We start from the raw sequence: 18389 nt of genomic DNA, 5'->3' as shown, positions 1-18389 counted from the left end.
CTCTGCCTCTGAAATGATTATATTTGGAATGTTATTTAGATTATAGTTTTCTTTAGATGTCTTGGATTATTTTCTAAATCCATTTCTAACCCCATTTCTCCATGGTACTTAAATAAATGAGAAGAAATGAAAGATTTTTAATTTCTAAGAGAAAATGCAAAATTCTTTCCTAAGCGCCTCCTTTCATCCTCTCAGATTTCCTCAGAAAAAGAATATGATGACATCCTGATAGCTATGAAACCAAAAGAGCGCTGATTTGTACTTTGTAGGGAAATATGGTCTGAAATTACATGTCTAATGTGTGGCAATTTTTAGCTGAATATCTGTGCCTGGTTTCCTAGTAAAGCAGAGTTTGCGTTGAACACACACAGACTGAACTCAGTAATTTTAATTTAATTGAATCTTTTATGTAGGCATTTTCCTTCTAGAGAACCTTGGCCAGTTATTCGTTTGTGAAACTTGCAATAAAATAGCAAGACAGCTCGTCAGGGATGGAAGGAAAGGGGTAATATTTAAATTATGCTGACTTTGAAGACATTGCTTTTGGTCCGTTCCTTGATTTTTAAAAAATGTGTGTTCTGATGTTTTCAAGATTACTCACAGAACTTTTAAAATTACTTTCTGTGACTACTTTTTTCTCGAAGCATATATTCTATGGATGCCTGATAGATAATTTATATCACATCCAGGGTTCTGGTGGGGGCATGAATACAAAGTGCAGCAATTAGAATTGTGTTTCCTCATCTTCTTTGTCTAATTGTCTAATGCCTCTAATTGTTTTGGGTGCCTTTTTTCCCTGTAAAGGGAGGCCACCTGAAACATCTTTAAATAATCACAGTTAATCTAGTGAAAGAAAGGCAGTCCAAGGACTTGTGCATTCAGGTCTTTAGCTGAAGCAGTTTCTGAACAAATAAAGCCCCCCTTCTGCAAGACAAACCTTGACTTCTTTTGAAGCCTTTCTGGAGTTATTGCAGGGTTGAAACACAATGGGTTAAAAAGCAACACCAGAACTATGTGGTCGGGTGAGTAGGTAAATCAAGATAGCTTTTATCTGGGGTTTAATTCAAAAGGACGTAGATTCTGCGCTCTGCAACTGGAAAGTTTCCATTCTTTGGGTTCTTTTAAATTATTTTTAATTTGCCTAATTTTAAAAGAAACCTTTAACAGAAAGTGTCTGCCAGCAGAAAATTACCATATTGAACTGAGGGAAGCACACAGTTCATCATCCCCTGCCTGACCCTGCACTGTTTACTCTGTTGGGGTAGGCGAAGTGGCCGGCCAAGCTCTGCTAGTCAGAGTGTATTACCCTGTCAGGGAGAGGCGAGGCTACTCGGATTCACCCTGAACAAATTACATACCTCAGTACATCTCCGAGCAAGGTAGCAGGGTTATAACTCAGTCTAAGCACCATTCACTCTTCTATTACCTTCATAACCAAGGTCATACTAATCAACTCAATTACCAGTCCTCTTGGACATTTTCATAATGTTTTCTGCTAGTTGCTCTCCTGTGAAAATCTCCCGGTCTAAGCAAATTAATGCCATTTTTATAACTATCCACATTTCAGGTACAGTGATCATCTTTCAAAAGGCTGCTTCATGGCAACAAATACTGCCGTTAAATACCAGCCAAATGGTAGAACAACACGGATGCTAAGCTATATCCCTATCTTGACCTCTGTTATTGTGAAAGGAAGTTTAAACGTACCTTAAAATAAAGATGCATATGTCAGAAATTGAGAGTAGGCTACGTTAGTGTAACTTCTAAGAATCTGACTGCAGTTCACCCAGCAAGCTTATCAGGAAGCCTGATCTTACGTGTTGCTTAATTTTTGGAAAATCCTGTAACCGTCGCATTCAGTGTTTCAAATGCAAAGGTAATCCTAGACGATATTTCTCTAAATGTTTTCTCAAGGTAATTCTCCCTAATTTTTATGTCTGTCTGAATTTTATTCTCAAAAATTCTCCCTGTGCAGGATTTTGGTAAAAATATTAATGCCTAAATATTTAATTTGGAAAATCCTAATATTTGCACAGCCACATCTTTTAAAGCCTCCACAAAGTATTTGTCTATCATCAGGCAAAACAATCAGAGGGCACTAATTTTTTATTAATTTATATTTCTTAAGGGCTAAATTGTTCCCTTAGGCAGATTTTCCCACTGGAGAAACTCATTTGGTCTCTCTTCAGGGCTTTAGTGTTCAGTGGAATAAACAAGGCACTTTTAATTCCTCCTAATTCTCTCTGGGAGCTATCAAGACGCAGCTCTGAAGTCTCGCCTTTGCGTGGTTCCACTGGGTACAGATATTTCATCTCCCAGAGACCCGAGTCTCCTGTAACCCCTCACAAAAATGCTTTCAGTGGGCTCTAGTTCCTATTAACTTATTTTTAAAATAAGCTCAGTGAATGTATGGGTGGTGTGTGCTATTCCTGGCCATGCCCTGTCTTGTTTTCACCAGCTCAGAAGCACCTACGGTCCCTTGAGCTCCCTTGATGCACCCTGGGGGTAAGGAAGAGGGTAAATACGGGCACGGCTGATGGCCCTGACCATGCGCTTAGAAAGGGTCTCGTCCACCCTTGCCGGGCTAAACCCATCTCTGGGTTAAGCACTTTGGCTATTTCATACACTCTGAAAGTTCAAGGAAACAAACTGACTTTGCGCTGCTCCAAAATCTAAAAATGCGCAATTGTAACTGGCAGTTGTCACCTCTATAAAACAAGACCTGCATTAAAAATTGAAGTGTTTAAAACTGGTGTTTCTGAGCCCCTAGCTGAAAGCAACCCTTCTGCATAAGCGTGACAAAATGCATAATTTTCATAATAAGGGCAAGGTGAGAGACTATCAGGTAGTTTGTAGAACGCCGCTAGCCTGGTCGAACATCCAGAAGAGTTTTAGCTAGTTGAAATTTTAATATATGTGATGTCCCATGCGCTGAACTATGAAGCCCAGTGGTTCCTGAAATATTAAATCAATATTGTAGCAGCTTGGAAAACAATCTGCAGTAAATATGCTTTTGTTCTGCATTTGTGCTGTTGCTGTTAGCATTTAGCAAGGTGGCTTGATCCAGGAAAATGGAAAAACTTCCCTCCTGGAGAGCAGCGTGGAACTAAAAGCGTTGTTAAGGAGTGATTAAAAGATGAACCCACAGATGCCCAAATTAATCAGGGCTCATCTGCACATAGCTGACTTTGAAGCATCGGTTCTGGATACATGAGGGTTTGCAGGGTGCGTCGCTGAAGGGGCTGGGTCCTGGAGCCGGGGTTTACTGGATGCATTACTGAAGGTTTTGTATAATGTAATGATGTTAAAACCAGACTTTTCCAGAGCTAGGTCTGGTAGCTGTGGTAATCATATGGGTAACAACAGCGGCGTTGCAAACTCCTGATTTACTCTTTCATGTATTAGTAGTGTGTTTGCCTTAGGTTGTCCTTCATAAATAGTCTGCATGTTTTTCTGCCTTACTTTTTGTCTCTATCCAGCAGTGTCCACGCTTTAATTCAAATGTGAACTTTCATTACTATCTGTGCCCCAAAGGACATGTTCACTGTTGTTAATAATGCAGAAGATTTTAATTTATGCTTCATCCAGTGTAAAAATCACAGCGCTCTTGCCACTGAGAGCCCATTTTTGTCCCCTTATTCAAACTGCTGGTTGTTCTCTATTTAATATTGCTAATACTCTTCCAGCTTTTCTAAGTATTTTGATAAAGTTGACCAGAAGTCATTTTACTTTTATAGTCGTTATACTGATGTATAATTCTCTTTTATCGATCAGTCCTCAATGTATGACTATAATCATATTGAGTGCAATAGGCAATATTACTAGGGATTTTGCTTCTTCATCCTGTTTTGTTTGAAGTCTCAACTGTAGGGCCAATTTTCACATTCCTTAAAGAAAGAATTGCTAAAATAAATTCAATCACAGAAGCTTTTAAAATTTGAAATCCCAGGAAGCTAATTAGCATTTCCTTTTAAGACTGCTTCCTGCTTTTTTATGTACATATAGATTTGGACCTCAGATGGGCTTGGCACCTTTCCAACATCAAGATCAGGTGATTTTTTTTTTATTTTTTTTTTAAATTTTGCCCTGTAGAACAGCAAGCTTTTGCAGAGTATCATGGCAATTAAGAAAAGGGGAAAAAACACCAAACAAATAAAAAAAACCAAAAAACCCAAAACACCTAAAACACAAAACCAAACCAAGATGCCAAAAGCCTGTCATTGTTGCCTTTTTTCCCCCGTAGTACATAGTGATCGTGTATTAACATGGTACTTTAAAATTTGTGGTTGTGGTACGTTACAAATAGTTGCTTCACACTCAGATGATGTAGCCCTACCAAAAATACAGTGATGTTGTGCGGTGTCCCAATGTTTTCCAGCAATAAATGCAGTGTTTTGCAATCAAATGTCTGTATACTTATTTAATCTGTGCATACTGTAATGCACTGAGCTGCTCGTTTGTTGGTGGGCTGTGTGGTATACATTTCAATTGTGTAAGGGCTCACAGGATAAAATGCTGGATACAACAGCTGTATGACTAAACCTACATACTAGCAGTATGACCTCTTATAAAATATCATTGCACAGCAGATATTTACTTAATATAATCATAAAGAGGTGCCAAGTTAAAAAGAGATTTTGGTCATATAAATAATGAGAAATCCATATGTTTCCTTTCCAAATCTGTATATTCAAACAAAGACCTAGATGGAACGTTAATACCAGACTCTGCTTTTTTATCACACACTCACAGCTTAAAGCCAGTTTGCACAGTTTTTTGCTTCCTTTAAGGTATGGTCCGCATTACACTCTGCATCAGGCTCTTGCACCCATGTGCACATTTTTATTTTTAAGCGAAGCATAGAGGCCTGCGAGCTGATGGGGAGCAGTGGGGATAAGGGAATAATGATGCAGATTTTAATAAAGAAATCCCTCTTGCAAGGGAGAAGGGTAGAGGGCTGGCTCTTTAATAAAAGAGAAAAAAAAAATCTGCCAGCATCAAGAAAATAAAATTTAAAAAAAAGTTCAATGTGTACAGTTGAGATAATTTCCAAAAAGAAGTGTTTACAACCTTTGAAGAGAGTCTGGCTTTTGGTATTCTTTAAAGGTCCTTGGAGTAAAGAAGGCGGCTTCATTTAGTGGGATCCCCTGGAGTTGCTCTGTGGGACAGGAAGGTAGAACAGTGAGTTCCTGCGTGTGTATCATAGCCCAAAGTTTAACTAGGATAAACTTTTCAATACCAGCAACCAGGCAAAGAATCTATGCTACTAGATGGAATTCGCAGTTATTTTTTAAGAGTATCTATGACAGAATGTTGATAAATATCTGTATTATTAATGAGTCGTGGTCCATGCTAGCCAGATCTTCGGTGATATTTTTGCTTCATAGGTATTCAAGTACCGGTGGGAATATAGCTGATGATTGTCACGTTTAGGTATGCTTTCCATTTGCTTCGCTGTTCTAAATCATCAGTCAAATAGTATTTATAAACCTGCATTCAGCAATTATGGTACTTTTCTCAAGATGACACTTTCATCTGATGCTCCCCAAGTCAGGGTGTTCTCCTGACTCTGTTTTATCATTTCTCATTCTTGCTGAAGGCAAGTCAAAAGAACCAACTTGCATGATGTAAAACCTATAGCACTGGGTTTACCTATACAGCATCACACACATATGGAGATACTTGTGTATCTCCATATGTGTGTAATGCTGTACAGGTAAATCATACTGTGGCTCCATTAGTGAAGAGAAATTATTTTAAGGACTTCAGAATTTTTAACCTCAATCCGTTTTTCTCTTCAATATGGTCTCAGTTATGGTAGCTGGTATTGATACCAGTACCCAGGTTGGAGTACCTGCAGTAGGCAACTGATACTGATCCTTCTTTTTCTGCCCTCACCCAAAGGCAAAGAAAGTAACTCTAACAAAGACCAGACATTGTGGCAGAAATTCAAGTGGGTACTGCTGAATTTCATGCCAGAAAAATCACTCGTGTCATTGCAGTTGCAACTGTGAGGCATACTATGAACAAGTAGAGTGGTAATGCTTAAACAGAATTGTCCAGAATTCGTGGGAGAGGTGCCAGGAGCTAGCTTATTCCACACACATGCAATGCATCAAGCTCCTTAAACCTGCTTCTCCCCTGCCAGCCCAGAATAGATGTCTCATTCTACTCCCCCAGAAATGGACAAACAGAACATCTCTGTGCTCTGGTGACAGGATTCACTAAACTTGTACCTGGCTAAAGACGCTATAGGAGACCCAAAAAAATGCACATTTTAACGTCTTTTTTACCTTCTAGGTCATTTTCTTTTCCTGTTTATTTTCACTGTTAATGGATTTTTCACCATATTTATCCCATGAATTTAGAGAGCTAATGATCAGCTGTGAAAGGCTTTTGGCCCCACGCTGAAGTTTTGGTTGCTGCTACCTGGTTTGCAGTCAGGCACTTTGACTGTTTCCCTTGTGATCCCTCTTGCTAAGAGGATCAAAAATTCATTCTGCAAATGTGGAATTTACCTGCATGCCATGACTGTGGTTTCAAGGGCTGGCTTCTAACATTGCTCATTCGGCAAGAGAAAGAGGGGACAGGTTCTCAATTGTGTTTTGCACGTGCAGCATCTGCCTTTGGTACTCCTAACTGTGTGGGGCTGATCCGGACTGAACCCACCCGTAACTGCTGTTTGCTGTCTATAGGAGATATTTAGGTGACCCAATAATAATATTAGTTATGCATGAAGCAGCCGAGTCCCTTTTTACCCTTCGTTTGCCTCAATGAGGGGAGTCACTGCGGTCGTATGCAAATCTTGCCATAATTACCCACGACTTTCTCACTTCCACACTGACTAGCTGCACCAGAGCTTCCACTCCAGGTCTGCTAGGAAACTTCACCCATGAGCTTATCCTCTACTCAGAAGCGTTTCCTTGGCTCTCTAAAATTAACACCGATGCTGAGTTCGTTCTGAAGCAACTCTAAGCCTTGGTTCGGTCTGACAGCACTAAATCTTCTTTACTTTGTGAACTACAGACCGGACCCACTTGTTTTCTGGAGCTGATAAGTTTATTTTCAATAATGCGAGTCTAGAGAAACTCAGCTTGTTGACCACCAGGGCAATGCTATTTCTCTACCCAAAGTGGAGGAGTTAATTTTTGATGAAATAACTTTTATGTCTTGGAGGAGCGAGCGTGTGAGGTTTACGTCAGACTTAAGAATACGTCTGCCAGTAGCCATTCCTGATGGCTAATAAAGTAGCTTTAATGTACACTCACCCAAACTGGACACCCTAAGCCTAAACTTACGCAGTTTTAATGAGAGCTTTGTAATTAGGTTGTTCATTTGCTGGGTGAAATTGTCATTAGTAGAGGAAGGTTTTATTAATTCACCTTTTTATATAAAGAACATAATGAATCACTAACAGTCTTATAGATACAGCCCATGATAATTTCTGCTTCCTGCCTTGCAAACATCTTGTTTCAAATTAGGTTTATCCGCTGTCTAAAACTAAATACAATGAATAGATGTATAATAAAATCTTTTAATTGTCTTAGCATATGTTGCTTTTATTAGGTGAGAATAATTGCATTCATGGGATCACCTACAAAGTCCTTTAGAATATAAAATTGAAATGGCTTCACACTGAGTGCACAAGTCCTTCTGAGCCGTGCCATTTTCCCCTTCACTGCCTCTTGTCCCCCTTTCGCTGTAAAGTTCACATTGAAGTGTGACAAGAGACACTTGACAACTGACACATGCTGGATCTTATCAGCAGTGAGTGCAGTCATGGGCCCTGACTGAAGAGCGATTGTCATTTCTACACCATTTATTCCTCTCCTAGCCTCATTGCTTGCTTCCTTTCTGAGGAAATATTCCCTGTTAAAGTACTGTACTTGTCGTTCTTTTTTGGTGCGTGTCTCTGCAATTTTTTCTCTCCCCCCCTCGCCCTTAGGAAAGGATTTTGTTATGCATGCATCCCATAGGCAAGCCTGTAACAGACTTCCTCTAACCTCTTAGTGTCAGGACTGCTCTAAGCTGATTCAGGCTAATAAAAGCAACCCAACAAAGCTTTGATGGTGTCATTACATCTTCTTTAAATCCCCTTCCTTGCTAACATCCAATAATTCTATTACCTCTAATCAATTCAAAAACTGTTTTATTTGAAAGGAAAGGAAATCAACTTCAAACCATGGCTGTGCTGTTTGCCCAGCATTCGCAGAAGGTGGTGATGTTTCTGCCGTGGCTTCAATTGACCCTTTAAGTGAGTTCTGGGCTATTGAGCAGTCTGAACTTTTATCTGTGCTCTGTCAGACCAAGCCATCAACAGCAGAAAATGGCCTGTTGTTGCCTCCTGAAAGTTCCTCTGCTTCTCCATGTCACTGTGTGTCGTTTCTGTAGTGTAGATAGCATAAGCAGTTGATAATTTTAGAGTACTGAGGATAAAGCATCCACTTATTACAGGAATTCTTAAATGCAGGAGTTTGCCCACATCTATTTTAAATTCATCGTTCCTATAATGCTTCGTACTGGAGCTCCCTTATTTTTCCTTTTTTGAACAAGAATTTTGCCGCTATTGTTTTAACTTACTAGAGCTTTCACGTGTGCTCATTCCTACCAGCGTGATTTTTGGGTATTGTCATTAATCCTGCGGAGATGTCTGAGCAAGCTCTAAGGCTATGTTCATGCATCGTCGTCTGATGGGGGTTGTGTCTGCTGAAAAGCTTATTGCCCCTGGCTCACGTCAAGCTGCACGTCATGATGGCTTTGACAGAACTGCTGCCACCGTTGCCCTAACATAGCTTTTGCAAAATAAGCCTGATATCTTCAGCAGCTTAAATAATAGGTCTCTGCTAAGGCAATCTTTAACTGAAACAAATCTGGAGTGATGACGTGGGCAGCTGGGGCTGCAGAGAGCTCAGGGTGGTAGCTGCTGGCTGGCACGTGATGATCAGCCAGACGAGGGGCAGAGGTGCTAACATCCCGACCTGACGTGGAAGCAGCCAGTAAAGGACTTTTGAACATACTCTACACGATCAAACTTGGCTTCCCAAAGAAACTTCAGCCACACCATCTATCCACAGAAATTTATCCTTCTCACCATGGTAATTATTCTTGGTTACGTGGCAGCGTGAGACATAACTCTACATTAGACATCAGGATGCCCCAGGAGCTTGACCCTGAGCAGATGGATCACGCCCAGGCCCTTACCCCAAAGAAGCTAGGGTGTAGTTAGGAGAACACCCTGCCCATAACTGGCTGCTGAGAAGTCTTCATGTTCAGAAATAGCTAAATTTCCCCTGGGTCAAGGGTCTGTCTTGTTTCTAATAGACTTTCTACAAGTCTGTTGCTATTGTCACTTTTCTTAATGAGAAGCATATATCATTTCATCATACATTGGTTTCCTCCTTTATCTCTTCTGCTATATGAAAGGCAGAGGGGTGGGCATCCTGTTTTCTCCCACGCTGTCATAGTTGTTGGTTTCAGAATAAGTTGAATTTGAGCTCTGAACTGGGGAGGCATTCATTGCAGTCCTCGTGTTGGTAAGCATTTACTCATGCAGAGCCGCTGGGATGACTCAGTTTAGTGTGGGCGGCAAACCACCACGAGTTAGGATTGCCTGTGCTCTGTAGCCAACATCTATTTTGCTTGTTAAACCGTGGCCTGGACTGTTTGGCAATATGAGGGCTTTGTTTTCTACCCTGTATATTCATATGTAAGAATAATGCGTGTCTCTTCTGCAAAAATCTGTCAATCAGATATAAATTACAGAAGCCTTTCAAAGCATGCTTTGGTTTTGTTGCTTGTAATTTCAGTTGTTGCACGCAATACACCTTGTACAACAGGATTTCATCGCTCTCAGTTGCCAAGAGAGATGTCTAAGTGTACGTGACATGTAAATGACACCGGTGTCACTGCACATAAGCCTGTGGTTATGCTTGTGTCTGTTCCCGTGTGTGCTACCTCTGAACCTGCACATGGTGAAAGCTCCCAGCTGGGCTCAGCGCCGGCAGCTGCCGCTCGGGGGTGGCGGTGCATCCTGGCTGAGGTGCCCCTCGCCCTGCCGAGTGGGTCCCTGGCTCACCTGGGTGATCCCTGTGCGTGCCACCAGCACGCGGCTGTCGTGCCCAGGACATGCAGCTCATTTCTGCCTGCAGCTCGCCTGTAGAAAGGGCCAGCAGAGCAAGGGTGAGATCCCTGACCATGGTGAAACTGGATGGGTCCCCTGCGGTGGCGACTGATGGTGGAGTGCTGGGCACAGCCTGTGGGATCCCATGGTGACAGTGTCACCCACAGATGTTCCTTCCCTGGAGCTGGGTGAGAGGCCAGGGATGGCAAGCAGAATAATCAATACTAATTGAACTGAAATTAAAAATTAGAACCCAGATAGCAGTCATGGTTTACAATGCTATAGCTGAACTATATGTTTTAATAATGTATTTTACTTCCTAGGATGATGGAAGAAATGCACCAACTTCTATCATCCTAAAAAAGAGAGGGAGCTTTGCATAGAAGTGCTTGTTCCAAAATGCAAAGTCTATCTGAATTTCTTCTTCTGATCATCTCAGGAACCAGGAAGGGTTTAAATGTGCTTGTAGTGCATGCAAGTGACCATCCTGTTAACATGCCTGGCCATGAGAATCAAAGTTCAGTTTTCCACAATACCTTATTTTTTTTCCTTCCAATTCCTCCAGTACATCACAGGTAAAAAGTACCCAGAGAAGGTATTTAGAATCAGAGTAGAAATTTGTAGTTGGTTGAATTAAATTGTTTGTAGCAGAATCTCCGGACTTCCAGTTAAATATTCTTCTCATATTATCATTTATGACCCGAGTCATTACAAAATTCTGCCCTCCAATTTCAACAACGTTTAAGAACAGGCAATTTAGAGGTTAATGTTTTCCTTAGGTCCCTGTACTACTTGTTTATTTAAAGATAATTTGCTTAAGCAGGCAAAGATCGTATGGGAATGTTTTTTGTTAGTAGTGTGCTCATAGATCAATCATAGTTTGATTACTGGAAGTCTGTCCTGTTATCAAATGTATTTCTCATCAAATATTAATTAGACAGGGTTTAGACATGAGGACAATGCTGTGGAACTTCATCACTGTCATGATGTTTGTCATCTTAGGTTATACATGAAGTGTTTTGTCTACTGTGTCACTTCTTTGTTTAAGGCCCACCCTAAGCAAATGTCATTTTCTTTGCATTTTAATATAGATTTTTGGTTTATTGAGTCAAAATGTTTGAGTTGTTTTATTTTCTTTAAGGGGGTTTAATAGCTTTTCCACTACCAGGATATTTAAAACAAACCCCAGCTTCTGCATTTCATAGTCAAACATTAGAGAAATACAAATCCTGAATCCCATTCTGGAGTTAGGCTTAGTGGGTTCCTAAAATCGGAGAGAGGAAAGTGAGAAAGACTGAAAGGAAAGTGGAGAGGGAAGCTCGGCAAACTGGATCTGTTCATTAAATCACCCGTGGGATCAGAATCCAGCGCTGCCCATGGGCTGCAGTCAGCAAGGGGGTTTCTCACCTTTGCCTCTCTGGGGTCAACACCAGGTATAAGAGAGACTAACTTCTTAATTATAAGGTTTAAAAACCCTGTCCAGCAGGATTTAAACCACCATGGTTTAAATCTTAAATCAATTTGATTGCCAGAATCTCTGTGTTGGGATATCGGGGAATCCCAAGCAGAGAAGTGGAATGGATGAATGGGAAAGGAAGGAGTTACAAACAAGGGGATGAAAGGGAAAAGGCAAAGAGTGAAGATGAGGGGGGAAGGCTTACGAGAAACTGTTCTGTGTTAGGATGTAAGTGGGATGATAATTTATTTTGTTCCTGGCAGAACGAAACTGCTTAAAGGGAGGAGTTATTAGCTCTTTTTGATCATTATACCAAATGGGGAATTTGGAATGTGGGCAGCTGGGAAAACAGAGGTTTTGAGGGAGAAGCTGACTTACTCTTTTATTAGTACTATCTGCACCCAATGTAATTGCCATCTCAGTCATGGAATAGCAAATTATGGCTTTAGAGAAGCTAGGAATGTAAAACAGTTAGCCTTCTGAGTGGAGAAGTCTAAATATGTGCAGCATAAGCAGCAGCCATGGTTACGTTTGCTCTATGGAGCAGGCTGAAGAGGATGTTGTACAGGCTAACGCCAATGGTGCTACAGTAACACCGTGTTTAAAGGATCAGGTTTGACACTGTCACACTACTCAGTGCCGGGACCGTCAGGGTCTGGTTGCTCACCAGTAAAGCCAGAAGAAAAAATAGTCGCTGTGGTGGGAAAGGTTGAAGACAGATTGCTTTGACATTCAGTAAAGCGGGATAAGACCCTGTGCCCATCACCAGCCTCCCGTTTTGCACTGTTGTTTCTTTGCAAAATGATAGAAAACATTCATCTGAGACACATGTCTAAGCATTAATCAGGCCAAACCCATCAATTCAACAGTGATACACTATTTTATCTGGACTGTACACTGTAGCAAGAAGCCATGTTATTTCTGCATTAATTCTGCTCCCCTTTCCTGTATATTTTTGTCTTTCTGCCTTCTGATTGTTATTTGTTGAAGCCATCTATGCACAAATAGCCTTTTTTTCCTCTTGTGCCCTTCCTGCCCACGTATTGCAGTGGAGCCCCAGTGACACGACAAGCGGTTGCTGCAGAAGTTGCTGAGATATAAACAGAGAGATGCAGCCTTTGTTATCTAGACGTGGAGGAAATGGAGAGTGGGGAGGGGGGGGTAGGGTTTTATTAACTTGCAGTTGGAATGGATTTGAGCTGTAACAGCAGTGGAAAGGTATATATTTACCTTTAAGTGTCTCGCTTAGTTTTGTGTGTTCATATGAGCTCCCTTTTACAGTGTGCAATTTCTTCCAGAGATTTCCAGAATTCCATCTTCAAAGGACTCTTGCAAAGCAGCAGAGCTATGCCATCTTAGCAGAGGAAATTACAAATTACTAATTTAAGTGCTTTTTACAATCATTTTCTTTTTGTTTTGTATAATTTCCACACTTATAAAATCAAACTTTCAGTTAAATGTTTATACAGTAATTCAGTCGGCTTAAGCCATCTGCTAGCGTGGCATCTGCAGAGCTGTTTTGATGCATACTCTGTATTGTTTCCTTCACACATCTTGTAGCCTTGTATTTTGGTTGCAAAAGGATCATTTTTTTTCCACACAAAAGAAGTGCTGTTTATATCCCTGGATCTAATTGCCAGCTTTATTTCCAAACTCTGCTTCAAATCAACTGCTTATGGCTCTAAAAACCTTATTCAGATTGACGTTTAGTTTTCGAGACCTGTACTCAGTCTTATCTTGCTCTTTTATTATACTTGCCTTTTTATCAGTATTCAAAAAAATCCTTATTCCTGAAGAGTATAGGTGGGCTTGGAGCATTAGTATTCATACTTGCATGTTAACAACTGTTATAACACGTACCAGAGGGAAAATACTATTTCTTGTAAATGCTCAATAATTACAGTCTTTATTGCATCAAAACCTGTGTTTTGACAGATAGTGGAAAACTTTCAAAGCTTGTGTGGGATGGATGACAGCTGCAGGTGGAAAATATTTTTTTAGTTATTGGGTTTTCTATCACTGATACTGTAAATATTCTTCCAAAATAACATTAACCTTCCAAACAGGGTTGGTAGTGTTCAATGATAATATGTGTATTAGCAAAAGATACCTGGGAAATAATGATTCCATCTAATTAATCTATGGTTGGGACATTAATGTCTCTTTTCATTAAGTTGGGAAGTATGAAAGACTAGAAAATTACTGCTGTGCTGGATTTAGTGCTGGAGGTATAATTTGAATGGATGTGCTAAATTCTTGGTCGTAACTTGCACTAACACCTAGTCTAAGAAAAATTAAAAGGAAAGCTTCTCTGCTGTTGCAGTTTGCAAGGATACCTGGATGCTTTTAAACCATTTGTAGCATATGGCTACATGAGTGGATTGTTTTATACATCTTATGACACATACTTCAGTTATTATCAGCACACATGATATCTTGGCGTGTGCAAACACCAACACAGAAAATTAAGTTAGATGGTAACATTTTCCCCTTTTTTTTTCTTTTTTTAAGTATGCTTTCTTATTGGATAAGCATTTGCATTTGCAATTAAGTTATATCAACCGGTAGTCCACTCCACTGCAGATGAGGTCATGAGAAGTCTGAGAAAGTTCATCTGAACTTGCAGTTCTTTTGTTTGGTGTGTAGATGTTCTGATCAAGTTTGTGCTATAGTCAACCGGACCTAACAACATGATTTGTGCTGAAAGCCTAACTCACATGTTGTAAGAGTTTAACGAGAACAATAGCAATGCTGCCACCTCATTTGGACACATCCTGGGTTTTGTGTGAAATGCCTGAGCCTCTGCAGTTTGAAGTGTCTCTTGAGTATTAAGATACCTCGATAACCTAATAGGATTTTAGGTTTTCAATGAGTTTGAGAGTAATCCAGTTGTGTTTATTCCATCTTGAACACTGTGTTTGTAATGTTCGGTCTGTTGAAGACAATGCAAGGCTCCCACTGATTTTAATGGGATCACAACTGCAAACCTAGAGAGAAAAGACAGCGGGATGTAAGATTTCTGTCAACTGCCTTTAATATTGCATCTAAATTGAGAAGGCCACTTCTCTTACTTCTAGGTTGTGGGGATGCTAAAGTGTACCTGACAGATGTCTTGCCAAAGGTTCAAGCTGATTGCTGAGAAGTAGCTCTCAGCAGCCCTCTCGCAGACCGATAGCGAATGCAAGTTGGGCTTGAGCATCACTCCATTCCGAATGATTAAACAAGGCAGAGACAAACTATCTGACATCAAGCGCTGCCACCTTTTATTAGCCCCTTACATCACGTGTAAGGCCAGAAGGCACCAGCCAGATACGTGGGCAGATATAAGATATTCAGATTGCAGTTATGCTTAACTGATAGTACTCTTGAAAAACAAATTAATTGTATCTGGCTCCTGCAAGGGTTCAAATCCGACCCTTTGTACTTTTTTTAATGGTTAGATGGATCATCCCAAACTGTAGACTGTCGTACCATTTCAGATGACCAGTAACTTTCCGAAGAACTATTCTTTTCCAACAAAAAGTCCAAAGAGTTGAGACAAATGGACTGATTTTGTACCTGAACTGTTTGTTTCACAGATGGGACTCCCTATGGAATGTCATTCCTTGAGAAGTCAGCAGGGGTCACTTAAGTTCATTATTTTGCAGCAAATTCACTTTTGGACAGGTCAGAAAGTAAGAGCTAAAAATCCTTTAGGTATGTATCATTTACGCCATGGAGTGATTTTTTTTCCTTCTATAATCTAACTAGGCTGACAAAAAAGTGATCAGAAGTATGTAAGGGGAGTTAGATAGTACAGCTCCAATACAGCATTTGGACAGAACACAAATATATTTCACATGTTGCCAACTGAAAAAGATTATGCCACTTACGAGCATATAGCACTTTAATAGAAATTTAGTGTCAAAAGAGTATTATCCTAGATGGATATGGCATTGTGGCAAAACAGGGGCTAGAGATCCTGTTACAGATCATCATTTTTACTTGTATGAAGCAAATGGAAAAATACTGAGATAGAGTCAACTGGCTAAATTGACTGAAAAGGATCTTCTGTGCATTTGCGGGGAAGCCAGGCGCATTTCCATTCCTCCTGCTGCGAAGAGCAGGAGGGATGTGTGTCCTGTCGAAATTATGTGTTTCTCTCTCTCAGTGAGAGCACATGTGCCCGTGCCCGCTGCGGAGGTGCATGCAGCTCCAGCCCAGATGCCCCTCAGGCTCAGTGGGTGCATGTCCCCCTTCCCTGCTGGTGCAGGAGATGCCACGCTCAGCTCCCTCCTCTGCCCTGGCCTCTGGATGGAGCATCTCAAGTGTTCCCTCAGCTTGGCTGCATGTTTTGAAAAGGGTTGCGGACCCAAATATTGCAAAAGCTAAATTTCCAACATGGGTTGCTTCTTAAAGGTCTATTTAAGGACATAATTTAAAAGGAAGGCCTATGAAACCCTTGTGTACTTAAAATCCTAGAGTTTTCTATAGGTTAGGTTTGTATGTCGATTTTTTTTTTTATGTAAGACAAACGATTCATTGATGTTCCAGTGGAATTCCCTCCTTTACCCACTTTTCAAGATGATTTCATCAGAAACAGTCTTGAACATCAGCCAGAGGAGTAGCCCAAAGAAAAACTGTCTTTCATCTTTGTGGTCGGCATGATGTTTAGTTGTTTATAAGAAAAGAATCATGCTGTTGTCCAAAAAAATGCAGATATCCAAAAGCTGGGGTAGGAAGAGTCTTGAAGTGGTTTTGAAGCATTGAGTGGCCTGTGTGGGCTTGGCAAGGGCGTTCCTTTAATGCTGAGTTGGTACCAGCTAGAACTGACTGTGTTTTACAAATACCACACAAAAAGAACAGAATTGCATGGATTTCCACCTACCTGATGCAGAAGACCTCTGCATCCATCTATTACGTACCCAGAGCCGTTGCCTTCCCTTATTATGTTTTTTTTTCTTATCTACCTGCCTAACTTGGTCAGGGCATGCTGTTTTCTTGCAGTGGACTTGGCGCGATGGACAGTGTAGGTTCATGCTTTTCAGTTAGTGCCAGCGCAGCGAGCCAAGCAGCGGGGCTCTCCGGACTCCCGTTTGTCAGCCTCCTCTTCCCTTGCAGTACAATTTTTGTGGCTAGATTGAATAAGAGCTTCAAGAAAAGGAAGCTAATGGTTCTCACAGATTAGACTGTCTTTTGCCAAAAGTTTGCGGTGCGTGTCTTAGTATAACAGTATTGGCATCATTAGTACTGCCGCACAGAATGCTTCCCAAGGAGCCTAGCTGAGGCTGGAAAGAGGTGCTGCAGACAAATGAAGAAGGCAGCACAAACCCTCTAATCCTTCTAGAGATAAAGCACTGAGGGTGTTACACAGAGCTAATCAGGGACATGTAAATTATCATCATCACAGATGTAAGAAAGAGAATTGCATAGAGAAGAAAATAGAGTTCAGCTGAACATAGGTCTGGCCAGATGTGCAAACATACACCTAAGCTGACAGAAAGGAAAAAGCAGTTTTCAGCAAAACTGAGGATGCTCCACTAACGTCATTCCTCACGTTACCTCCACCATGGAACTTACACCTGACTTTCTTTGCTGCCTTTATTTTGCTGTTGATTAACCTGGGTGGGAATGTTGGCTTCTTACATTCCTTGTTTCTTTGTTACTTGGTTTGTTGCTGCAGTTTGTTCATTGTTTGATTGTCTTAAAAGAGCAAAGGAAATTTGACATGGCAACTGAGAGCACAGAGGTGCAAAGGCGCTTCGTAGTCTGATGAGGTCAAGAAGTATCATTAGCTCAATGCACAAAACTCTGTTGCTAAATGTGAATATGATTTGTGAGTGAGGAACTTCATGAGCAATACAAAACAATTGCTTGAAACTCAGCTGTAGGAGCTGTGTGCTCAAATACTTTATTAGTATTCACTTCATATTTTAAGTGAGCAATTTAGATAGATATATATGTATGTAAATATCCACACGCACTTTTGAATTTCAGTGTTTTGGTAGCATTAGAGAAAGATAACCTGCTGCTGTTCTTGCATCTGTAGAATTACTGTTGGACATGTGCAGAGTTCCTGATAATAGTCAAAGTGATCTTTCAGCCTACATTTAGCATGCCTGGATTTTAAAATGCAAAACGGCAACATACTTCATGCAAATGTCAACTCTGCCTATGTTCTAGGGTGCATGTCCAGAGGAGGAAACAATAAGTTTATTCTTCTCCCCAATTAGACTTTTGTGAAAGGCTCAGTTATGTCTCCAACTACCACACTGAACACGCACTAAAGCAGCACATTAATGTGCCTTTTAATGCTTCTTAGGAGTAGATCAAAGGAAGTGTCAGGTGCACTTTGCATTCCTCCCGTGATGTGTCTGAGGCTGTTAGTGCGTCACCTCAGCGAGGGCCGTTGTTCCCAGCCCGCCGCGCTCGGGCTGCGGCGCTCCTGGGGGACGCCTGCCTCCTGAAATGCTCAGGGGTTTGCCATGGCACCGCTGCACCTTGTGTCTCGGCTCCACGCTTTGCTGAAGCCAGTAAAGTCATGCTGCTGTCACCGATAGCCGGGTCTGGCCTTGGCTTTTCAGCGGGAGAAGAGAGTTGTTGAAATCAGTCTTGGAGAAAATGGCTTAAAACTCAACATGCTGGAAAATGGAACTTAATTAATGGGAGCAAACTTGCAAACCTCCACTGTAAACTGTTATTATTTTGTTTGCTTGCTTGAGGGAATATGTCAAAGCAGTGTTTACCTTTCCTGAGTACGAGCTTGCCTGTTCTACCCATCATTTATTTTTATGTGATTAGCAGGTGGACTTGTGGCTCTGTCACTCTAAACAC

General features: G+C 41.0%; 1 protein-coding gene across 3 annotated transcripts in view; it reads left to right on the top strand.

The window, feature by feature from the left end:
- WWOX (WW domain containing oxidoreductase) overlaps positions 1-18389 on the top strand; it is a 550369-nt gene that overhangs the window by 497914 nt on the left and 34066 nt on the right. For 2 of the 3 annotated variants that reach the window (XR_013931868.1, XM_080410741.1), the window contains exon 9: positions 15155-15272. The exons of the other annotated variant lie outside the window; for it this stretch is intronic. Coding sequence is in view for 1 of the 2 variants with exons in the window: in XM_080410741.1 (XP_080266867.1) it covers positions 15155-15272 (118 nt within the window). In the remaining variant the exon portion in view is untranslated. The remainder of the gene's footprint in view (positions 1-15154; positions 15273-18389) is intronic. 3 annotated transcript variants of the gene reach the window in all.

Source organism: Falco punctatus (genome assembly GCF_963210335.1).
Source record: "Falco punctatus genome assembly, chromosome: 14".
NCBI classification, from domain to species: domain Eukaryota; kingdom Metazoa; phylum Chordata; class Aves; order Falconiformes; family Falconidae; genus Falco; species Falco punctatus.
This window is presented reverse-complemented; position numbering and strand designations above follow the sequence as displayed.